This window comes from Phaseolus vulgaris, chromosome 1 (assembly GCF_000499845.2).
Source record: "Phaseolus vulgaris cultivar G19833 chromosome 1, P. vulgaris v2.0, whole genome shotgun sequence".
Taxonomy (NCBI): Eukaryota; Viridiplantae; Streptophyta; class Magnoliopsida; order Fabales; family Fabaceae; genus Phaseolus; species Phaseolus vulgaris.
The window spans coordinates 17144461-17170619 of NC_023759.2; the positions used below are offsets into that span (position 1 = coordinate 17144461).

General features: G+C 36.7%; 2 protein-coding genes across 2 annotated transcripts; both read left to right on the forward strand.

The window, feature by feature from the left end:
- Positions 1–19617: 19617 nt before the first annotated feature.
- Positions 19618–22223, forward strand: LOC137813689 (uncharacterized). The gene is made up of 4 exons (XM_068616066.1): positions 19618–19988; positions 20092–20156; positions 20837–21035; positions 21440–22223. The coding sequence occupies exons 1-4, from the start codon at positions 19854–19856 to the stop codon at positions 21803–21805; spliced, it is 765 nt and encodes a 254-aa protein (XP_068472167.1). The 5' UTR covers positions 19618–19853; the 3' UTR covers positions 21806–22223.
- A 1151-nt stretch (positions 22224–23374) lies between these two features.
- LOC137815461 (arabinogalactan O-methyltransferase 1-like) lies at positions 23375–24530 on the forward strand. Its single transcript, XM_068618582.1, has one exon. The coding sequence runs from the start codon at positions 23418–23420 to the stop codon at positions 24462–24464; it is 1047 nt and encodes a 348-aa protein (XP_068474683.1). The 5' UTR covers positions 23375–23417; the 3' UTR covers positions 24465–24530.
- Positions 24531–26159: the final 1629 nt, after the last annotated feature.

The window sequence follows — 26159 nt, forward strand, 5'->3', positions numbered from 1 at the left end:
TGGACCCGGCATGTGGGCGGCGTACAATAGTGTTATTTTGGATTTGCTGATCGACCGGATTGATATTTTTTGAACCTTGTAAGTAGATTTTATTAAGTTGGATGCCGACCTAGGCGTAGTTGATTTCGTTAGCAACAATGCGAGTTAATCCTGATGCCGAACGAGGCATAAGTAATTGCAGTAAGTGAATTCTGATGCCGAACGAGGCGTAAATAAGCTTGACTTCGTTAAAGTAATGGTAATGCGTATGCCGAACGAGGCATAAATAATTTTCTTTAATGTTAATTTGGATGCCGACCGAGGCATAAATAATTCTGATTAAAGTAATAAGTTAATTTGGATGCCGAACGAGGCATAAATAACCTTGATTACGTTAAAGTAATGTTAATTCGGATGCCGGACGAGGCATAAATAATTCTGATTAAAGTAATAAGTTAATTTGGATGCCGAACGAGGCATAAATAACCCTTATTACTTGAAAGTAATGTTAATTTGGATGCCGAACGAGGCATAAAGAACCCTGATTACGTTAAAGTAATGTTAATTCGGATGCCGGACGAGGCATAAATAACCCTGATTAGGTTTAATTCAGATGCCGAACGAGGCATAAATAATCCTTATTACTTTAAAGTAATATAAATTCGGATGCCGGACGAGGCATAAATAACCCTGATTACGTGCCGAACGAGGCATAAATTGGGAGTAATAAAAGGAGTAGGAGACTGATTTTAATTTATAGTGCCTCGTTAAAACCTTCTCGGTCGTAAACCTTCCTTAGGGAAAAACCGACCGAGCGAGGAAAGAGTACACTTTTTATTAAGTTCAACTGTAATAAAATATGAGATGCGTGGCATTCCACGTTCTCGGTATGTCTTTCCCAGATAAATGTTCTAAGTAATAGGCTCCACCGGCTGCCGTATCTGCTATGCGGAAAGGTCCTTCCCAATTGCTGGAGAACTTGCCTCCTTCCTTCCGAGTGCTGCTCCGCATTCGCCATACTAAGTCGCCTTTGTGGAACAATCTTGGTTTAACTTTGGAGTTGTATCGTCTGGCCGCCCGAATTTTGCATGCTTCTTCTCTAATTCTACACTTGTCCCAGAGTTCGTTGATGAGATCGAGGCCGACCGAGAGGCTTTCCTTGTTTAGATCAAGATCAAGGGTTTGCCGGCGGAGAGAGGGTTCGCCAATCTCGACGGGGATCATAGCTTCGGTGCCATACGTTAGGCTGTACGGCGTTTCTTGTGTAGTCGTCTGAGGAGTACAGCGATATGCCCATAAGACTTCTAAGAGTTCTTCAGTCCAGTTGCCCTTTGCTGGGCCGAGACGTTTCTTCAGTTCGTTCAAAATGACCTTGTTTGCAGCTTCTGCCTGTCCGTTTGTTTGCGGATGTTCGACTGAACTAGCGATGTGTTTGATGTGGAGCTTCTCGTAAAATTCAGCTAACGTTCGGTCGGTGAATTGCCGACCGTTATCGGTGATGATGATTTGTGGAAGCCCGAAGCGGCAAACGATATTTTTCCATACGAAATTTTGAACATTGCGGGCGGTGATTGCAGTCAGGGGCTCGGCTTCGATCCACTTGGCGAAGTAATCAATGCCGACTAGTAAGAATTTACACTGGCCTTTACCGGGGGCGAAAGGACCAATGATGTCCATACCCCATTGGACGAACGGCCAAGGTGATAACATAAAATGGAGTTCCTCAGGTTTTTGATGGGACAAAGTGCCAAACTCTTGGCATTTAAGACATTTTTGGACGAAATTGGTGCAGTCACCTTGGACGGTCGGCCAGTAGTATCCGGCCCGGAATACTTTGGCAGCCATTGTCCGTGCGCCGGAGTGAGTTCCGCAAATTCCTTCGTGCAACTCTTGGATGACATAGGAAGCTTGATCTGGTGTCAAACATTTAAGGAGTGGTTGGGTATAACCTCGGCGATGAAGGTCGTCGCCGATTAAGACAAAACGGGCGGCCTGCAGCTTCATGGTTTTTTCGCCGAGAGAACTACATGTGTCGTCGAGTAAATATTGCTTGATTGGGGTAATCCAAGTAGATTCCGCGTCGGTCGTTAGGCATTCCTGTAGGTCGATGCTTGGGCGTGCAAGCGTAACATGGATGACCGACCGATGCATTCCTTTACACTTCGTGGTTGCTAACCGGGACAAGGCGTCCGCGCGGGTATCGTGATCGCGTCGAACGTGCTGCATAGAAATTTCAGAAAAGGTGCTCATCGACTGTTTGACTAAGTGATAGTATCGCTGTAAAAAGCTTTCTCGGACTTCATATTCGTCATTAAGTTGACCGATGACTAGCCTGGAATCACTTTTACAAATTAACTTAGTGATTTCCAATTCTTGAGCGAGGCGTAGACCGGCTAAAATGGCTTCATATTCGGCCTGATTGTTTGAAGTTTTGAAGTCGAATTTTAGGGCTTGCTCGATGACAATCTCGCCGGGACCTTCCAAAACGACTCCAGCGCCGCACGACCTTTCGTTGGAGGATCCGTCCACGTATAGGACCCACGATGAGTGTTCAGTCTCGGCTGAGGAAGGAGTGAGTTCGGCTGCGAAATTAGCAAGAGCTTGCGACTTGATGACCCCTCGTGGTTGGTACTGAATATGGAATTCGGACAGTTCTATCGTCCATCCGATCATTCGTCCGGCTAAATCTGGTTTAGTGAGGATTTTTACGATGGGGTAATTTGTCCGAACAATAATGCGATGATTTTGAAAATACATCCGCATTCGTCGGGCGGTAATGACGAGAGCCATAGCTACTTTTTCGATCGTTTGGTATCGGATTTCGGCGCCATGGAGGGCGCGGCTGACAAAATAAACTGGTCGTTCTTCCAAATTAATTTCTTGCACTAAGACCGAACTGACGGCTTCGTGTGAAACAGCGAGGTAGACTATGATGGGCTCTCGGACGTCCGGTTTCTGGATGACTGGCGGAGAAGATAGAAAAGTTTTCAACTGGAGGAAAATTTCTTCGCATTCGGTCGACCATTCAAAGCGGGATGCTTTTTTCAATAGTCGGACGATGGGTCTCGTTCGTTCGGCAAGTTTAGGGACAAATCTGGATAGAGCGGTGAGTCGGCCGATAAGTCTCTGAATTTCCTGAATGGAGTTGGGACTTCTCATTTCGGAGATAGCTTTACATTTCTCAGGGTTGGCTTCGATGCCTCTATGAGTTAGCATAAAACCTAAGAACTTCCCCCCCTCGACGCCGAACGCACACTTGTCAGGATTGAGTCGCATCTGGTGTTGGCGGAGGGCCTGAAAAACTTCTTTTAGGTCAGCAATGTGTTGTTTGCATGAGTCGGATTTGACAACAATGTCATCGACATAGACTTCAACATTCCTGCCGATCATGTCGTGGAATACATGGTCCATTAGCCTTTGATAAGTGGCCCCGGCATTTTTGAGTCCGAAGGGCATAACTTCATAGTAGAAGTTATTGGAATCAGTCATGAAGGCTGTCTTCTTTCGGTCGGCCGGGTGCATTTGGATTTGATTATAACCTGAGTAGGCGTCGAGGAAACTGAGGATGTGATGTCCGGCTGCTCCATCAACGAGACGATCAATGGTAGGTAGAGGGTAAGAGTCTTTTGGGCATGCCTTATTGAGGTCCGTGTAATCAACACACATTCGCCATTTTCCGTTTGCTTTCTTTACCATAACCACGTTGGCGAGCCATGTGGTGTAATGGGCTTTCCGAATGAATCCAGCTTGTAATAATTTATCTGCTTCGTCACGTGCGGCTTGACGTCGTTCCTCGCCTACATGTCTTTTCTTTTGAGCTATTGGCCTAGCCTCTTTATACAGTGATAGGCGGTGAGTGATAACCTGTGGGTCTACGCCAGGCATATCCGCGGCTGTCCAGGCGAACAGATTGGCATTTTTAACGAGTGTCGTTCCGATGGTCATTCGGTCGTCCGGCTTTAGCGAAGTGCCAATGTGCGTAGTGTGGCGATCATCGCGAAGCGGGAATGGATGCAAGTCTTCTCCTGCTTCCATACGGGGATCGTCCATACGAGGGTCGAGGTCGACAAGGGCTATCATCTAACGACGGGACATGTGCCGTCCGGAACGCCGAGTGGGAGATCGTCCTCGTTTTTGTGGGACTCGGTCGTGCGGATTGGTTGTGTAAAGTCGTCGAGTTGGCTCACTTTTCAAACTTGCGACATAACATTCTCTAGCGGTTTTTTGATCGACATGGATGGTTGCAATGTCGTTAGTGGCCGAAGGGAATTTTACAGCTAAGATGTCAAAGTCGTCAATGGAGTTCGGAGGCAGCTCTGTAAACCAAGTAAGAGGTTCTCCCTGAAGGACATGGGGAATACTTTACACCACACATTATTATCTGTGGTATACAAAGTCATTTGCGTCTTGTACACATTTAAATGCTTGTCCGGGTCGGTCGAGCCGTCATAGAGTATAATAGCGAGACCTCTCCATTTGTCAGGAAGTGGTGTGGTGATAATTTCGTCTGTAAAAGGATGACCCCTTTTACTGGACTTTCGTTCGACTGTTTCAGCTCTGGAAGCAGGATTGATATTGGTCGGTGTAGGTACGGGAGAGGCGGTTCGGTCGGCCATATGGGATTGGCCTTCTCGTTCGGGATTATCGACCTGTTGCTGGAGTCGTGCATTCTGCTCTCTTAATAAGGCGATTTCTTCTTCTTGGTGGCGTATATCTTCTTCATGTTGGCGATGGTCTTCCATCCCCTTTTGTCGCAGTTCCTCCATCTGAGTTTGGAGGGTTTGAATCATAGTCATCTGTTCTGCCATGGCGTCGTTGTTGTTTCTTGTTGCAACCATTATATGTTCAAAAAGTTGAAGATTTGCCTCGGCCCCACGGTGGGCGCCAATTGTACCTGAGTGGGGAGATGGGGCCCAGGCACGGTCGATTGATATAGTGTAGTTGCTGACGTGTCGGTCTTCTTCTCTTTCGGTCGGTCGCTCCTTCTTGGTGTCTCCTTCGGTCGGGCGGGGGAGGGTACCTGCGAAGGCACTCCAACGCTCAAGTAAGTGTGAGATTCTAAGTGGGGTTTAGTCAGTGAATGAAAAACGTACCTTTCTCTGGCTTGAGCACATATTTATAGGATTGCCTAATGGGCTTTCTATTCCTTGGGCTCAGGGTGGTTGTGGATAGGTGCTGTCAATCGTGCTCCGAAATGCCCGGGGAACATATCTTCTTTTAAACGCGCATTCCTTATTCTTCGGAGGTGTATCTTAACCACTTTTAGTTGTCATACATGCCTCACATATATTGTGGCTTAGGTCGGTCGGCAAGGTTCGTCCGGTGCCTCACATTTATTGAGGATTTGATCGGTCGGCCAGGTTCGTCCGGTGCCTACCGATACAAAATTGATTAATTTTCTTACTTGTTTTATTAGTTTTGAGTTTTTCATAATAGGTTCTTAATAAACTCCTTTTATTTTGTTTTGTTTATTTTTTTTATGGGAGTTTGTTTTGTATATTTATGAGCATATTATCTTTCTATGCACTTTGTTCTTGTTTTTATTTAATAAATTTTCATGTTATGGCACGTGAAAAAGTTTATAGTAATACATAACATAAGTTTTATAAAAAAAATATATTATTGAAACTTATTTTTTTTACCCCTTAATTAAAATAGTAGAAGCAGTATAAATAGTAACAAATTATCTTCTTTAAAAAGTGTGATCGAAACTTATTATACTTTAATTGGTTTGATTTTTTACTTCCTTTATTAGATTAGAAATTTTCATAATAGGTTTCAATAAACTCTTTTTATTTCATTTTGTTTAAAAAAAATTAAGGAAGTTTGTTTTGTATCTCTATGAGTATATATAGTTGATCTTCCCAAACTTTTTGTTTTTATTTTTTTGTTGTAAATTTTCATGTAATGACTCATGACTTATGAACTTAGTATCAATTTAAATAAATGAGATATCATAATTCATAATAATAGATAAGACGAGTTTATATATATGTGATTATATTTTATTAGCTCCCTTAATCAAAATAATAGAAGTAGTATAAATAATAACAGTTTGATCTCATTTACAAGTAAATGACTCGAAATTTGTTTATTCGTTATTTTACATAAATCGTTGTTGATGAAAGTCAATAATTTGAAAGGATAAAAGGTTTTCCCAGCACTTATTTTTCCATTTATTTGTCTCAAACCTGATCGTAAAGAAAGTCTAGTTTCTTGTCACTTGAACTAAAGGAGTTGGTACTCATTAATCTCTCTTACAATGTTAGATTGGGTCTTTTTCTTATATGGGTTTTCGTTAAAAAAATTGATTTCCTTATACATTACTTGCTAATTTGGTTTAAAGCTCAAGATTGAAATCAATGCGTGCAATCTTATATCATGTTTATCAGTGGTTACTAGGTGATTTTGACACCTTAACCAATCTAAGAATTGAGATGCATATATTTGTCAATCTTTGACCTATGCATCGTGTGAATCATCTCCAAAATTTAATTCATGAATTATCACCACCACTCAACTAATAACCATTTTTTAATTCCAAGATTAGGTGTTAATTGATTTCTACCTTTTCTTCTTTTGCTCCTTCTTCTCTAAATTAATCAATATCAATTTATCCACATTAATAGTTAGTGTGTAGCCATCAGACGCATTCAACGCAAGAACATACCTGAATTCGTCAACTTTCTTGTTTTTTTTCCTCTTGGGGATGTGGATCTTCTCAGTAAGTAACAATGATTTTAGGCATTAATTAATTTTTCAAACTCATATTAGTGCGTGACGATTAGATTCCTTTGATATTTTGGAAACCTCAAGACGTTAGCTAGTATGTAGTCCAGGGAACTATTTTCATTTATTTCAGAAACAAATATAAGTGTTATTAAAAATAACAAAATTATTGTAAATGTAATTTATTATTAAATAATTAATATAAACTGGTCTTGAATTTTTGCTTCTTTTAGACTTTGTAGTGTTGTATGGATTCAATGGAGGGAAAAAAAGGAAGTTGTATGAAGGTAGAATTCAGATTAGGAAAGTGTTTTTGTTATGTGGAAGTAGAAGTTTAGAAGACGTAAGATTAACTTCTTGAGAGTTATAAGGTTAGACACACAAATTTGTGCTAACATAGAATGAACTTGAGGCAAGTGAGACAATATTTTAACATAAATTTCTTACTCAATACAAGTTTGTTGAACCAAGTGGTGTTCAAGTTTTGAAAAATCCAAACCCTTTGAAGGATGTTGAAGGCTTGGCTGTGTTTGTTGTTGTTGAGCTGTCTTAGATAGGATTTGGGGTAGATTGTTTATGTAATCCACTCTTGATTGAATCCAAAGCATAGGCATTCTCAATCTTTTAAAAGAAAAGTGTTTTTCAAACTAAGTGAAAAACAACCGATTGTTTTGTCGGAACAACCGATTGTTTTATACTTAGGTGTTTTTAGAAAAGGTTGAAAACTGTTTTTCAAATGGTTGAGCTGTTAAAACTAAAACAACCGATTGATTCGTGGAAACAACCGATTGTTTGTTTTGGTACCATAACAGAAAAACTGTTTTAAGCTTTGACTGAGCTTTAAATGTTTTAACTGATTACGCTCCAGTCTTTAATGCTTTTACCAATCGTTAAATGCAATGAATAAGTTTGTTAAGATTTGATAACAAACATCTTTGAATATATTCAGTAAAATAGATTTGGGTTTTACAAGAACAGATTTGAGTTTTTCAAAGAGTTGAGATTGCTTAGAGATTGAGATTGATCAAAGAGTGTGAGATAGGATTTCTGCTTGTATTGATTTCAAATTTGCTTCTGTAACAAGTGTAATACTTGTATCTGTTGAACAAGTTTCTTCTGTGTGTTTGCTGAGAAGTGTTGTGTGTTCTTGAGGGGATCAAGATCAGCATTCTTAGTGATGGTGTGTTGGCCAAGAGAAGTATGTGTCTTGAGGGGATCAAGGTCACTTTTTTGGTTGTGTTGTAAGTAATCTAGGTTTGATTGCTTAGTGGAATTCCTCAGTGGTTTCTGAGAAGACTGGATGTAGCTCTGGGTTTAGAGTGAACCAGTGTAAATCTCTGTGTGCATTCTCTCTCTCCCTTAACTCTTTAAATTCAGTTTTGATATTTGTATACTGGTATAAACAACCGATTCTTTCTGCGAAACAACTTATTGTTTTTCTAGTGTTGTGCTTTTAGCTTTGTGATTTGGCAAACTGGATTCCTTATCAACTGTTTCTTGAGATAATTTCATTCTCGACTTAAAAGTTTTTGAAATCCCTCTTTAAACCATTCACCCCCTTCTAGTTTAAAGTCATCCATTCTAACAATTGGCATCAAGAGCTTGGTTCTTGAAAGTTATTCAAGTTGATCCTAAAACTATTTTTTAAATGGTTGATAGACTACCTTTTGGGGAAGGTGCTTCAATCAACAGACCACCTTTGTTTTGTGGTTTGAACTACCAATTTTGGAAAGTGAGAATGAAAATCTTTAAGGAATCACTTGACAAAGGAATTTGGGATGCAATTGAAAATGGTCCTTTTGTCCCAAAGTTTGAAAAGGATGGATCTATCATTGAAAAGCCTTGGTCTCAATGGACTGATTCAGAAAGCAAGAAGGCCAAATTCGATTGCATTGCCAAAAATATAATAACCTCTACTTTAAATTCAAATGAGTTTTTCAGGGTCTCTCAATGCAAATCATCAAAAGAAATGTGGGACACCTTGGAAGTAACTCGTGAAGGTACAAATGAGGTAAAGAGAGCTAGGACGCATACTCTAATCCAAGAGTATGAGTTGTTCAGGATGCTCAAAGGTGAAACAATTGCTGAGGTGCATAAAAGATTCACGCACATCATCAATCATCTCATGAGCCTTGACAAGACCTTTGAAAAGGAATAGCTAAACATCAAGATCTTGAAATATCTTGATAGAGCATGGCAACCCAAGGTAACTGCTATTTCCGAATCTAAAGATCTAACATCCTTGAGTATGACTTCTTTGTTTGGCAAGCTTAGGGAACATGAGTTAGAGATGAATCGACTCAATGTTCAAGAAAACAAAGACAAGCACGTAAGGAGCATAGCCTTAAAAGCTTCCAAGAACAAAGGCAAAAAAGAATCCAGTGATGATAGTGATGAGGAAAACCTTAGCTTGCTATCAAGAAAGTTTAGCAAATTCTTGAAGAGGAACCGCAACAAGGACAACAACAAAGATAGGTATGGAAACAAGAAATCAAATGATTTTAATTCAAATAACTATACATGTTTTGGCTGTGGTGAGCAAGGTCACATAAAGGCAGATTGCCCAAACAAAATCAAGGAGAAGAAGTCTAGCCACAAAGACAAGAAAGGGAAAACAAAGAGAGCCTACATAGCTTGGGATGAAAATGAGGTATCATCATCAAGTGAAGATGAGAAAGCAAACATCTGCTTGATTGCTGAAGAAGATGATGAATCATGTAGCTCAAGTGAGGTAAGTTCATGTGCTTCTTTAAATGAACAAAATTATAGTGAATTACTTAAATCTTTTCAAGAAACTCACGATGAAGCTCATCGATTGGTACTTTCAAACAACCGATTGAAAGAACTTAACAGCTGGCTGGAAAAGAGAGTGAAATCACTTGAAGATGAGATTGAAAAATCAAAAGATGATTTCAAAAACCTGGAAAATCATTTCAAAAAAACCTCTTGCAAGTGTGACACTCTCATTTGCAAAAATTGTGAAAATCTTGAGAAAAAGGTTCATTATCTTGTTGACACTGTGGACAAGCTTTCAAAAGGGAAATCTAACTTTGAGAATGTCTTGGCATCTCAAAGTTGTGTTTTTGGAAAGGCTGGTTTAGGTTTCAATCCACAGAACCAACAAGATAAGTTTTCAAAAAAAATTAAGAAAGCCAGTAAAACAACTGATTGTTAAATCCAAACAACCGGTTGTTACATGCTTTTATTGCATGAAGAAGGGTCATTCGGTTAGATTCTGCAAAATAAGAAAGTTTTTTGTTCCTAGAGGCTACATGAAATGGATTCCTAAAGGATGTGAGGTTCCAAATGAGAAAAAGAAACCTATTGGACCCACATTTGTGAAGGGACCAAATCTTGTTGCTTGAACTCATGCTTGTGCAGGAAATCTAAAGAAGTGTGAAGGACTGAGTCATCTGATCAAGTTCTTGGAAGGAACAGACCAACATTGAAGCTGAATCAATGTTATATATCTGTCCACAAGCCCTCAACAGTCAAATTAAAGCTTCTTGATCTCAAAGCACATGGCTCATTGAAAGAACAACACAAAGGATGAGACATTCCTTACTTTTGTTATTAATTTCTGTTTTAAGTTCTTTTATATGTTTGTATAACCTCTTTAAAGTGTGCAATTTCATCTGCTTCGGTTTATTTCTGCTCATGCTTAAAAATTCAAAATGAGTTTACTACTGCAGAAAAACAACCGATTGTTTTCTCGAAACAACCGATTGTTTTTTAGTCTGACAGCACAATGAAGAAATCAATTTAATCCGTTTTTTGAATTTCTATTCGTTGCAGATCAATTCAAAGAAAGAATCCTTGGTCAATGAACCTGTGTTGAAAGTTGATCACGTTCAAAGAGAAGTTACAAACAATTATAAAGGAATATATTCCAAAATCTTGAAAATTCAATAGCCTTAATGACTAGTCAAAGATCACTTGTGAAGACCATGTGATTTTCAGCTTTTTCTGACGTTTTCTGTGCAGGGCAGGGTCAAGTCCTCTCTCTCTGAAAATCTGGTACCCACTTATGTCAGTAAATGCTTTATGATTCTGTTTGTGCTATAAAAAATGTTGCAGCTGATCTTCCACAAGAACAACCAATTGCAACATCTCTTGCAAAATCTGTGAGTGAGCTTTTTTTGCTTTTCATCTCTGCCATCATGGAATCAACACCTCCCACCTCAAAGAGAGTCAAAAGCAAAGCTGTAAGGTCTGGAGGAAGGCTAGAAGGATGGTTTTCTGGTGACAATGATCTAATTGAGAGATATAGGTTTGAAACTAGCACCAAAGTGATAAACAACCCCAAGGTTGTGTGCTTTGATTGGTTGAAAAGCCAAAAGCTGGATAATGTAAGGAGGCTGCTCAAAGATCAATCTCTCAGAAAGTTCTTGGAGATGAAGGGGAACATCTACCCAGATTTAATAAGGGCTTTCTACACAAATCTCAAGTTTGAAGGAAAAAACCTTGTTTCTCATGTAAAAGGTGTAGATATGGAGATAACCCATGAAGTGTGGACTGCTGTAGCTGGCCTAAAGTACTCAGGTCTCAGAATTAACAAGGGAAACCTTGGAGTAGTGGAGGACTTCAACAAAGTTCAATACTACAAAAGCTGCTTGAAGAACCAAAATGCACAAGTTAGGACTTGTTCGGTTGGTGGCTTAAGGCTTGATGAAAGGTTGTTAGCCCTCATTGTGACTTGGATTCTAACTCCAAGGGGGAGCAATCACTCAGTGCTTACTGAAGAGGATCTGGTGTACATCTTTTGCATTATGAAGAAGATCAGAATTAGTTGGATACACATCATCAAATAGCACATGCAAAAGGCAATGAGATATGGATTTTCAACATGAAGATCTACCTGAAGCACATCAAGATGCTGGACCTACTGCTGGTGCTGGAAATCAAGAAGAAAGAATGCAATCCATGTCTTCTTTTGAAGAAATCATGATGAATAGGCTTGATAGCTTTGCGGAGAATCAAAGAAATCTCCATGATCTGTGTACAAGCAATTTCCAGAGGATTGATAACAGGTTTGACAGCATGGATGCATGTTTCATGACTCTAGATGAACAGATTGAGGCAGTACAGAACCAAATCTTTGATCTTCAATATGTTGATGATGATGAATGAAGAAAAACAATCGGTTGATGTATCGAAACAACTGATTGTTTTTAGTGGTTGCATCAGTTTTCAATGTTTCTGCTTTTGCTGTTTTTAGCTTGATGTATTGAGAACAATTATCTTGTTTATCTCTTCTTTTTGTCTATTTGTGAAGACAAATAGGGGGAGATATATGTTGTGTTTAAATTTTCTTTCCTTATTCTGCAAAAACAGTTTGGATGAGTGAAACCTTATAGGTGTTTGCTCCTATATTTGTTTGTTATTTGATCTTTACTCTGATATTATGTTCTGAACCTCTAAATTTGTTTATATGCTAACCAAATATCAGAAGTTCTGTGTTTTTGCTTAAAACTGTGCTTTGCTGGAACTGCTTCAGATTCAATCAGGTACAACACAAGCATCAGGGATTTGTCTTCATCAAATAGGGGGAGATTGTTGAACCAAGTGGTCTTCAAGCTTTGAAGAATCCAAACCCTTTGAAGGATGTTGAAGGCTTGGTTGTGCTTGCTGTTGTTGAGCTGTCTTAGATAGGATTTGGGGTAGATTGTTTATGTAATCCACTCTTGATTGAATCCAAAACATAGGCATTCTCAATCTTTTAAAAGAAAAGTGCTTTTCAAACTAAGTGAAAAACAACCGATTGTTTTGTCGAAACAACCAATTTTTTTATACTTAGGTGTTTTTAGAAAAGGTTGAAAACTGTTTTTCAAATGGTTGAGCTGTTAAAACTAAAACAACCGATTGATTCGTGGAAACAACCGATTGTTTGTTTTGGCACCATAACAGAAAAACTGTTTTAAGCTTTGACTGAGCTTTAAATGTTTTAGTGTTGGTGTGTTGGCCAAGAGAAGTGTGTGTCTTGAGGGGATCAAGGTCACTTTCTTGGTTGTGTTGTAAGTGATCTAGGTTTGATTGCTTAGTGGAATTCCTCAATGGTTTCTGAGAAGACTGGATGTAGCTCTGGGTTTAGAGTGAACCAGTATAAATCTCTGTGTGCATTCTCTCTCTCCCTTAACTCTTTAAATTCAGTTTTGATATTTGTATACTGGTATAAACAACCGATTGTTTCTGCGAAACAACCGATTGTTTTTTTGGTGCTGTGCTTTTAGCTTTGTGATTTGGCAAACTGGATTCCTTATCAATTGTTTCTTGAGATAATTTCATTCTTGACTTAAAAGTTTTTTAAATCCCTCTTTATACCATTCACCCCCCCCCCCCCCCTCTAGTTTAAAGTCATCCATTCTAACAAAGTTGAATTTACAAGAGCCCTAACACACTTATTTATAGTGCTAAGGAAACCAAGATTCCGATTTTAACTCTAAAAACTCTTCATTCGTATGGTGACAAATCATTGGAGAAATTATTCTCAAATTGTTGACAAGTGGCCTTTCTTCATTAGAGGAAAATCCTCTCCATTAAGGAGATGACATGTGGACCTTCATCCCTTCCTTGCCTATGCTTAGGTGGGCTCCTCATGCTTCCCATGTGATGTGAGTTGATTTTTGGATTGCACATTTTTAGAGGTTTTTACTTGGATTATGATTTTGATTTAACAAGATATGGCGAGACTCAATGAAGATTGCCACTGGACACGGACTTAACTAAGTGGTTAAGTAAGTGTGAAGGTTCTCTTCAAGAGAGCAAAATAAAAACACAATTATTATGATGATAAACTCGAAAATTAAGAACACAAAAGATAAAGAGATGATCGAATGGAAATGGAAGATAAGGAATAGCAAAGTAAGAGTAAATGGTGGAATAATGAAGTAAAAAAGGAAAGAGATAAGGAAGCATAGGAAAAATGGATAGAAATGAAGGTAGAGTCACACCACTTGGGGAGACAACTCCAAGATAAGTGAGGAGTGAGTCACCACTTGAAGCACACTCTGCTCAAGATAAGACTCTTAAAAATTTAGAGACACTCAGGGAAATACTCTGATAAAGTTTCTTTTCTTCAATATTCAATGTGTATTACAATGAGGCAAGGAATCCTATTTATAGGAGATAGTAAAGCAAGAATGAAGGGTAGGGGGTGACTATGAGGAGAAACATTCTAGAAACTAGGGTAACCTAGTGTGATACACAAGGTAGGTGGTAGCTTCTAGAAACTAGGTTAAGTGAGGCAAGGGGTGGTCATGAGATGTGTTTCTAGAAGCTATGTTAAAGTGGGTTTTGGCACAAGCCCAATTTATGCTAAATACATCCTAATCTACTAAAATAAAAAGCAGGGAAAATAGCTAGTGCTCAGGTCCAATTATGTGGGCTTTGCTCTTGGTAATCCTCTGAGGTATAAGAGGCTCTAAGGCAGTGACTACTGAATGAGCTTGACCTAGCTCTAGGACTTGTGTCATGTTGCTGGTCATCTTTCTAGAAGGTCGGGCTAACTCAGTGGATGCTCTATCACATAAGGTTTCATTATCATGTTATGCTTGGACGTTCCATGCTTCCACTTAGTCATTTCATGTCTTTTTTTACCCTATACACTTATTTGGGAACTCTAGATGATCTAGGCTTTCACTAGGCCCAATTGTAACCCTAACTATACTTTCTATTCCTATTTGTACCCTACTTTAATAGGCTCAATACATTGCCTATGAAAATTATCCCAAAAACAAGATCAAATAAAACTTACATTACTCTATACAATTTTTACAAGGCTAAGAAGAAGAAAAAGACTCTTCAGTTATGAGTTATCCTCTCCGATAAAACTTCATCTTTCTCTATCTTCCTAGCTTATGGTTTTGTGGCTGGAACCAATCATGAATTTATTTAGAGTTTGTAATGTTGTATGGATTCAATGAAGCCAAAGCAGAAGTTGTATAAAGGTAGAAGTAATATTAGGAAGGTGGTTTTTTTTGTGTTGAAGTAGAGCTTTAGAAGAGGTGAGGCCAACTTCTAAATAATTCTAGGCTAGACACACAAATTGGTGCTAACATAGAGTGAACTTGACACAAGTGAGACATCATTTTGACATAAATTTTTTACTCAATTCAAGTTGAATTTACAAGATCCCTAACACACTTATTTATGCTACAAGCAGCCTAGGTTCTGGTTTTAACCCTAAAAACTCTCAATTCCTATAGTGACAAATGATTTCCTCTCGTCGGAGAAAATCCTCTCAAGTTAGAGGTTGACAAGTGGCCTTTATTCGTTAGAGGAAAATAATCTCCATTGAGGAGATGACATATGGACATTCACGCCTTCCTTTCTTATGCTTAGGTGGACTCCTCATGCTTCCCATGCCATGCTTGAACGTTCAATGCTTCCACTTAGCCATTCTAGACCTCTTTTTTTTTACCCTAGAAGCTTATTTGAGAACCTTAGACAGCCTAGGGTTGCATTGAGCCCAAGGAGTCCCAATTGTAACTGTAGTTAGACCCTCTTTTCCTATTTATACCCTACTTTAGTAGGCCCATTACATGACCCATGAAAATTAGCCCAAAAGACAAGCCCAAACAAAACTTACACTTCTTAGTACAATTTTTACAAGGCTAAGAAGAAGAAAAAAAACTCTTCAATTATGAGTTCTCCTTTCCGATACAAGCTCTATTTTCTTATATCTTCTTAGCCAATGGTTTTGAGGCTAAATGGTTTCCATCATTCCCTCCCTCCGGAAAAGGATATGTCCTCATATCTCAATGATGCTCAATGACAACAACCTTTATTTCTTTGATTAAGTGTTGTCCTCTAAGATTAAATAACAACCTACTATAAACATCAAAGAAAAATGGAGTAAGAAATTTAAGATAACTGTTGATGCAATCCTAGCTTGCATTGTTATGAGTCTTTTGTTTTGTATTTTGGGGTGCGAAATTTGGTGGGACTGGGTGGCTAAAATGAGTGAAAGAAATTTTGAAGTATTAGTGTATGGAGAATAATAATGAAGCTTAAGAGAGGTTAGGCCAACTCCTAAGAGGTTTCTTGCTAAAACACTTAGAAATAAGGCTAGCAAAGAGTGAGCTAAGAGACTAGTTGAGGCTGAAATTTTGGCAACAATTCAATAGTCTACTCAAAGCTAATTTACAAGGGAGCTATCACTTGTATTTATATTGCTATGTGCAGCAAAGGTGCAAGCTTTAACCCTAATAACTCTCCACTCATAGAAGGACAAGTGACTCTCTCTATTATGAGCAAATTCTCTCAAATTAGAGGTTGACAAATGTCCTCCTCTAATTGGAGAGAATCCTGTCCATTCCCATGAAGACAAATGTCCTTTTGGCATTGGTGGGAATCCTCTATTAAGGAGATGACATGTGGACCTTCATGTCTTCCTTGCCACTCCATGCTTTCTATTTGCACTCTAATAATTTATTTATGCACCTTAGATGGTCTAGAGTTGCATTGGGACCAAGGAGGCCTAATTGTAACTCTAGCTAGACTATTTCTTTTTCTATTTACACCCTGTTCTAATTGGCCCAATACATGGCCCATGAAAATTGGTCCAAATACAAACCCAAAATAAAGCCTATACTACTATGTATAATGTTTATAAAACTAGATAAAAATGGAAGAGCAAACAACATCAATTCTCCCTGAGATGAGAGTCTTTTAAAATCCTTTTCTGCTTCCAATCTTCTTAGCCAAATGTTTTAAGGCTGGATGGATTTTCATCAATTGTATTTTAGGAAATTAGTAAGGAAATAATGCCCTTTATTTTTTTTTTATAAAAGTTTTGTTGGGATGAAATATGGCCATTTTCAAAAATATTTTCGTTCACTTTGTCTTGTTCATTGCCCAAGCCGGGCAACAACATCACAAAATGTTATTTTTTATTTTTGAGAAGAATAGTTAACATTATGATTTAAATTAAAAAGGAGAGTTCAAAGTGTCGTAATCTCTTTTTAAGGATTCTTTTTTCAACTAGGCTTGTAGAGGGTGTTATATGATACTTTGTGTCCTTTCTAGATTCCTCTTCTTCTTTTTCTAAAAACTTTTCATATGGCTCTTCCATGGAGGAAAACTTTATATCTATATCTAGTTCAACTCCAAACACAAAATTTTCTTCAAGCGCATCTTCACAAGGGTTTTATATAGAAGACAAAATGTTATCAATATTTGGTTCAACTATAGAAAAATATTTTTTTGTTCTTTTCTTTTTTATTCTATTATTTTCTCTTTCTTCTTTCTTCTTTCTATCTGTTGTTTGTCTTCTTTCTTGTTAGTAAGAGCTTGTACTTTTTCTCTAAACTCTGTCTCTCTTCTTGTAAACTCTTTTTTCCTTCTATAAATTGTTTTCCTATTTTTACAAGCTCTTTGATTTCTTCTCTAATCTTCTTATTTCTCTCATATGAAAGAAAAACAATTTTTCTTCTCATACACACCTTCAATTCCTTCCAATTCAATTTTTTTGATTTTCTACCAATCCTAACATCATTTTGCCTTTGTTTCCACCAAGACATAACATGTTCTTGAAAACTTAAGATAACCATGGATAATCTTCTAAATTCATTCACCCTGTGCTTTTCAAAAATTTGATCAACCTTTGTCTCACATTCTAAATATGCCTCAACATTTTCATTTCCGTCAAAAGAAGGGAGATATACTTCAGGCTCAATAGAATAAGGGGGACTTTTAGGCTTATAATGATGTTTAAGGGGTGGTTGATAGGAATGGATATAGTAAGGATTACTACACACCATTTTTCTCCTTGGGAGTAAAAGCCCCTTTAATGTTATTGTTTTATACTTAAACCCTCTTTATTTTTGCTCCTAAAGTTAACAAGGAGATGATCAAGGATGCACAATACCATTCATACTATGAGAAGTCATCTTAACAATCAAGTGAAAACCTCACTAAGGATCTAGCAGACCTCACCAGAGGATCTAGAACAAACCAGAGCACTTTTTTTCTTTCTACTAGTCTTCTTAAGAATAAACCAAGTTGTAAATAATTTGGGCTCACTTTTGGATCCAAATAGCAAGATAGGCTAGAATAAGTGTCTTTAGCATAATAAGGGGGTGTAGTTATCATTTTAGTTTGTTTTTTACCTAGTTTCTAGAAGAACAAGCCTACAAACCCTAAAGGAAGTCCCATTTTTAGGTTTCCCATCCTACCTTTGCTTCTTGTTTTACAAGACACCATCTCCTATAAATAAGGTGTCATACTCCTTGTATTTTTACATGTTAATTTTGAAGAGAAAAGTTACTCTGCACAAATTGTGTGAGAAGTTTGAGGTTTGAATTCTCTTGGCTAGGTCTTATCTTGATTAGTGTAAGACTCTCAAGTGGCGACCCTTCACTCTTGGTGGCTACCACACCCCAAGTGGTGTGAACCACTCTCACAACCATTCCGTAAGCTACTTTTCTTCCACTCTTTTCAATGTATTTCCATTTCATATATGTCTTTATCTTGAATTCTTGCTCTTGGTTTTGCTTTTGTTATATGCTTATGGTTCATCATTTGGTTCGGCCATGACCACCATTGATGCTTACCTTATTGCCATTTCCATTACACAATGCATCTCATCTTTCACTTTATATTGATTTTTCATCTTTGCCTTTGTGAAGTGCACCTTCACACTTACTTAACCATTTGGTTAAGTTCGTGTCCAGTGGAAATCTTCCTTAGGTTTCACCATAAATTTCTAAAATACCAACTCTAAGTAAAGTGTCACCATAAAATGGAACCATCTAAAAATCAACTCACATCATGATCACTCTGACTTATATGCACACAAGAATAATGAAGAGAATGATGACACATTATTGAATGAAAAAAAAAAACTAAAGATTTTCACAAAGGTTTGATTCAACAAAGAGTAATAAAAAAAATTACAAATGGTTTTCAAAGTTGGTCGAACATGAGATTTATAATGGTTCTCTCTTAACAAAGAGCTACATCAGTCCTCAGCACACCACTGAGAATTCACTAAAGCAATCAAACAAGATTACAAAAACATTTAAGAGTGTTGATCTTGAACCCTTCAAGAACACACAACACTCTTAACCACACACAAATTTCAGAAACCCTATCTGAATCTATTTACAACACAATACAATAAAGAAGAATGAAGTTTGAATACACATGGGTGTGATACAAATGAAGAACAACATAAATGATAACCCAAAACCTACTTCACATCACAACAATGATCCAAGATTAAAATGTAATCTTCAAGAATTATTTTAAAATTGTTTGTTTTTCTCACTTGAAAAAGTGTTATGTTAAATGATTAGAAAATATCTTTATATAGGCTAAGAAAAATTGTTAAAACAGTTTGATCATTTAATGAAATCAATTTAAATCAATTAAAAATAGTTTGAAAAACATAATAATATCATGTTAAAATTATTTAATTGATTTTTTAAACTAATTGATTGTTTTCTTTAACTGATGAAATTATCATATAAAAAATCGATTAATTTATCAAAATAATTGGTTGATTTCACTTAACAAAAAAGACAAAAAGAAAACAAATTATTTTTTAAATCCTTTAAAAACCTTTAAGTGTTTTTAACCGGTTGATACGATAAATCAATCTCTTAAAATACTTGATATAGTCAAAAGACTTATACAAAAATAATTCCAACTAATTAATATACGAATCAACTAATTAATATATTGGAATCAACTAATTAAAATAAACATAGATTTAAAAAAAAAACATTTAAAGAAGATTTCAAAATCAGGTGTATTTGGATCATAAATGTAAATTAACAAGACAAAATCTAACTATCTAGACACATACACGGCAGCAAGTCTTCATAACAGATTTGAAAATCATTAAAGTTTTCTTGTTCAACGAAAATGAAAATGAGGATAAAATTGTCATTTTGTTTCTTTTATGGAAGTGCAAGAAGAAGGAATGAAGGTGCAGCAAGAATTTCCTAGAAAAGCTGGGGCCAGGTAGCCAGTAAATTGCTAAATGGGCTTGCTGAATTTGAAAGAAGTTTTGAGCTCAAGGTTAAAGAGTCCGACAGAAACATGTGATTCAAAAAATTGATCCGACCACTGAAGATTCTATTCAATTCAAAATTGAAACTGGAAAGAAAATACCGTGTCTGGTTGAATTGAAGAGTGTGAAGATGGCGATGAAAGTGGAGCACAATCAGAATCAGCAATTAGGGTTTCCGTTCTGGAAACCGCTCCGTCGCAGGTTCGGACCCGACTCTCCTTTCTTCGCTCCCGGTAACCTCGAACGAGAACTTCTTGCTAAACAGGTTTTCTTTTCTCTCTGTTTTTCAATTTTTTTGGTGTTTGATTAATGGTTATAAGTACTGAATTTGAGATGATAACTTTTACTTACCCCTTTGCATTTCAAAGGTTGCTTTGGAATTGACAGAAGAGAAGGATCAGCTTGAGAAATGGATGCAAGAGGAAGAAGGAAGGTACTGATCCTTGTATGATGCTTTCATATCCTTAACATTATGTGAGATCCAAATCACTGCTGGCAAATGATTTTCAAATGTGGGGTTTCGTTTTCATTGTGGATTGTCATTATTTCTAATTCTCTAACTCTAGTTTTCTTTTGTTCTACTCACTTCTTGATGAAGCTGGTTTTTTTTCTATATAATTGTTGTCGTTAAATTATTTATTTTAAAACATATTGAAGAAACACAATTTTATTGGTATTACTCACAAGGCCATACACTGTTGCCCAAGAAAGTCGTAATCATTTGATCCCTATAGGTTACGTCATTTAGAAATCAGTTCTTGAAAAAAGAAACTTTAATTTTAGTCTCCACAAGGGTGTAAAGGGTAGAAAACTTACGGAACATGGTGTGTATTATTAAGAGGCTAGGTAATAAAACGTGCGTATTTTAAATTAATCATTTGGTCCCTATAGGTGAAACTCGTTTAGAACTCAATTCCTGAATGAAAAAATCTTTTAATTTTAGTCTCTGTAAGGGTGTATAGGGGTTAAAACTTGGAGGATTGATACAAAAACTGATTTTTTGAATGATTGTTACCTATAGGGACCAAATAATCTTCTTAACCTTAACTTTGAATTTTACTATGACGAGTGACAGTCCATGTGCCTCATCTCAAATTCTATCCTTTTGTGCAGGGAAATCTTTTGTCCCATTGTTGGTTGTGGTGCACGCTTGACTTCAATGGATGACTTCGAAAATCACTATAATGCAAGGCATACTGCATCTTGTTCTGTATGCTCTAGAGTCTACCCAACGTCGCGGTTGCTCAGCATACATGTATCTGAAGTGCATGATTCTTTCTTTCAGGCAAAAGTTGCACGTGGTTACGATATGGTGTGTAAGTGTAAAGATGATTCATTGTGCTATTACGATACAATTCCTTATAGTATTGAATCAATGATATATTCCTTATCGTTAAAGAATTGACTAGTTGGATGTTTATTGCCTTATTCAGTGTGTATTCAAAATTACTTTGGTTTCTTCTATTTTCTCCAGTAATGTATACTTCATCTTTTTTTCTTAAAGTTATATCATCTTACAAATTGACAGCACAACTTCATTCACGATTTGGTAATTTCAAATACCGATTTAAACTTTTTTGTGCCTTCCTTATATGCTTTTTCAGTTATTTCTTTGGGACCTTACTGTATAGCCCGTTATTATTTTGTGCATCCACATATTTAATTGTGCACTTGATGCCAACTTGTTAATGTGTTTCTTTTGTCTTTGTTATATAGTATGAATGCTTGGTGGAAAGGTGTGGTTTGAAATTCAAAAGCTACAATCGTAGGCATCAGCATCTAGTTGACAAGCATAAATTCCCCACCTCATTTGAGTTTTTCAAGAAGGCTAAACCATCTAAGAAACAGAGATTGAAGTCCCAACACAAAAAAGCTGTTCCTAAGGAGGATGCTGCAGGAATGATGGAAGTGGAAAACGCAGCCGTGGATGACCTTGTTTCAGCAGTCTCTAAACTGAGCACTTCTGACTCCACCCCTTCATCTATCAGCTTTGGTCGCCGCAGCAAAGGCTTGTCATTTGTCCCTCGAACTGTTCGGCACAGAGATCAATCAAACTCAGCGGAATCTGAGACAAAGAGATAAGCTTGCACTCAAACCAATCTGCATTCTTAATTGCTAAATGATCAATATTCAGATGCTGCTCCATTATAAGATGTGTGAATGTCTTGTGCTCAAAGTTTGAAGAAGCTGATAAAGTTGAAGATAGGAAAAGTAGATCATGGTGGAGGATGTAATAAGCAGCATGCGGCAGTGTTATCTTTTCAATGCTCCCCCTTGTGGCTTAAGTTTGCCTAACACAGGCATTCTGCACGTGCGAATATCAGCTTTCTATGTGGAGATTTTTTAGCTTAATTTTGTATGATATTGTTCTGTTAACGTCTAACGCCTTTACTGAATACTTTGTGATTAGTTTAAAGAAATCAGTCTTAAAGCTTGTCATATGTTTAACCCTGTGACGGAATATCCGGCTAGTTAGTAAATGGTGCAGGCTTTCTGTTCCCATGACTTGTGATTTCTACTTCTGTAAAATTTGATTTTTTTAAGGACAAGATTTTGTTGACACCCAAAAATTATCATGCATATACTTGATAAACCATTATAATAATATAATAATATTTTAAATTAAAAAATAAATTTAATAGGATTAAAATATTAATTTATTTCTCAAGTACATGTTTATTACTATTATTCATGGTGTAAAGATATCACCACGTTTTTTTAACTTTGGTGCTTAATATTTTTTCAGTTTACATATAATTGTGAGACCAGTTGAGAATTTGTACGGTTGTTTGCATTCTTTTTAGAATAAAGTTTGGCTGACATTTTTGTTATTCTTTTACTTTCTACCTTACACCTCCATATAATAATAAAATATTATTTTTAATTAATAAAAATAAATATAAATAAAATTATGAAATAAAATAATAACATGTCTAGTTGGAAAGAGTTGCAAATGAAATAAGACGTTTACCATTACAATTATTGAAAATAAAAATACATTACAGCACTTAGGTGTTGTTTTGTAGAGTAGAGTGGAGGAAAATGGATGAAGGAGAAAACTGATTTTGTGTGGTAGAGGAGAGAGGAGAGAAATAATTTCTTTCTAACATTTTTTTGTAAGAAATAAAAAGAATTTTCAAAAAACTCTATTTTTCGTCAATTTTTACTTTACTAAGGATCTAAATATTTTATTTTATTTTTAATCTGTTTCTGTTTGCTCAGAAAGTAAAAAAAATGAAGTTCATATGACTTTGCAGCATACCAGCATCACCACTGCCATCATATGCTTGATACCCATTGCCTCCCAAAAAATTTTAAAAGAGCGATTGATAATTTCTCAAGTCAATTGACTCATACAACCAGGGCACATCGCAAATCCTAAAATAATAGTCATACATTAATTACTGCAACCTAAAACTATCAGAACAGGTTTTGTTTTACTTTCTCTTCTTCCTGTAACTGAGAATTTCTGGCTGAAGCTTGGACAGTTAACATTGCTCATTGGATTTGGCAGAGGTGGAGAGAAAAAAGTTATTGATAAAGATGGTTGACAACCTCAAAAAAGTGGTATATGTAAAATTAGACAGTGCAGATTAAATAAGATGGTTGATTAACTTGATTTACTACATAGATGCGACAACGTCTAATATGTGAGCTAAATATAGAAAAACGATCATGATGAAGGAGGAAGTATATGCCACATCTCTTGCTACAACAACGCGCTTCACTTCATCTCCATGCATCTCTAACTTCTCCATCACATTCACTCCTTCATTCACCCTCCGCAGATTCACGTAACTTCCTGCACATATCAAACACACCTACCAACATGCAAGCCTTGATATTCAGGTCCTCCCAACCCTTCCACAAGAAGAAACACCCTTCCACCCCCAACTCCCGCCTTCTCACCCTCCTCGCTGCCACACTCGCCACCACTCTCTTCCTCCTCTTCCTCTTCCGCCACACCCTCATCGACCCCAACAACCACTGCATCCCCTCCACCACAGCCGTCCGCCTCACCGACTCTGAGTCCGCCATCGCCACTCAGTTCGACGACACACCCCTCACCCTCGTCACCATCCTCCACTACGCCACCGCGCTCGCGCTCCCGCAACAGATCAAGGGCGAGATTCGACGCGCCTTCGACGTCCTCCAATCCCTTGCCCCATGCAACTTCCTCGTATTCGGTCTCGGCCACGACTCCCTCATGTGGGACTCCTTCAACCCACGTGGCACCACGTTGTTCCTTGACGAGGATCCCAAGTGGACCCTCTCCTCCATCCAACGTTTCCCCATCCTACGCGCCCATACCGTGCGTTACCCCACGCGCCTCGCCGACGCCAAGACCCTCGTAACCTCTTACAAAAGGGATTGTGGCGGTGCCACTCCCACGGGTCATGCCTTAAAGGGTGACTGGCGGTGCATGCTGGCACTCAGCAACCTGCCGAATGATGTGTACGATCGTGATTGGGATGTGATCATGATCGACGGGCCTCGAGGGTATTTTCCGGCAGCCCCGGGGAGGATGGCGGTGATATACTCTGCTGCCATGATGGCGCGTGGGAGAAGAAAATCGGGTGTGACGCACGTGTTTCTTCATGACGTGGATAGAGAGGTTGAGAAACAGTATGCGAGGGAATTTTTGTGCATGAAATATAGGATTGGGGGTATTAGGAAGCTTTGGCATTTTGTTATTCCACCCGTTGTTAATGCTAGTGATATTAGTCATGGATTTTGCTGAACTTTATACTTTGTTTTCCTTTATGCAACGCTTATAAAATGAAATAGAAAATGCTACATTCAAGGATTTGTTCCATGGTAATTACATTTCTGTTTTGTAACTCAAACAATCTTCCATGTTCAGACCTACCTCTTCATGCAATATTATCAAAGTTTATGTTGTTTAATCGAAGTATAATAAAAAACAAGTTCATAACATTAGAAGACCGATATTGCATATCATACAGCTTTGAAGTGAATAATACACGGAATCTCTTTTCCCCTAAACCAATTTTGGCAAGTCACTTCTTTTTTAGCCCTCTAAATTGGAAATAATTCAAAGTCGTGTGAAACAGAGGGTGTAGAATTTATAAACTTTTGGACTTTGAGAGGATGTAGGTTTTCTTACAAAAATATGCATTGTTATTTTAAATTTAATAAAATAATTTAAAAAAATTTAAAAAGGTCGTAATTCAACAGACATCTTTATTTTTCAATATATAATATTTTAAATTTGGTGAAGAAGTTTGGCATGAAAGTACGGCTTCAATTTTTTAAGTATATAATTCTTATGATTTTGCCATTTATTTACTTGTCTTTGATGGGTATAAAAGGCACCATTTGAGATTGTTCTGCATCAATTGTAAGAGACACATTTAAAAAGGGAAATTAACCACAAATAAATGGGATAGTGCCAAAAAAGTTAGAAAAAGTGGATCTCACGAGGAGATAAGCAATTCGTTGTTTGCTTGGTGACATGTTTCTATGGATACCATCCCTAAAAAAATTATGATCTTATCTTATAGATAGTGGAAGTAAACTGCAGCATAACTTATACATATTATTATTAATATAATTTATACTAACTATTATTAATATAATTTATACATATTATTAATATAATTTATATTTATTATTATTAATATAATTTATATATATTATTATTAATATAATTTATACATATTATTATTATTAATATAATTTAAACTTATTATTATTAATATAATTATACATATTATTATTAATATAATTTATACAATTTATAATAATAATAATATAAATTATATTCATATTATTAATATTATATTCAATATTCATATTCTTAATATTATATTCATATTATTAACATTATTCATATTATTAATAATATTAATAATATTTTTAATGTTATTAATAATATTGTTAATATTATATTCATATTATTAATATTATATTTCATATTATTATTATATTCATATTATTAATATTATATTCATTTTATTTATATTATATTCATTTTATTTATATTGTATTCATTTTATTTATATTATATTCATTTTATTTATATTATATTCATTTTATGTAATAATCCGTATATAATTCGCGTTTTTCTTGTAGTGAATTTGGACTCACTTTAGGAGTTCAAATAGCAAAGATAGGCTAGAATAGGTGTCTATACCATAGTAGGGGCTGTAGTTATCATTTTAGCTTGTTTCTAGTCCTTTAGAAAGGTTTTTTGACCTAGTTTCTAGAAGAACAAGCCTAAGGTGCGGTTTTGACTCAGTCAAACCCTAAAGGCAGCCCCCTCACACATTTACCACCCTACCCTTTCCCTTCTTGCCCATCAAGGCACCCATTCCTATAAATAGGGTGCCTTACTCCATGTATTTCATGAAGATTTTGAATATAGTAAAGAAACTATGTTTGAGTGATTAACTAAATATTTTGGGTCTTATCT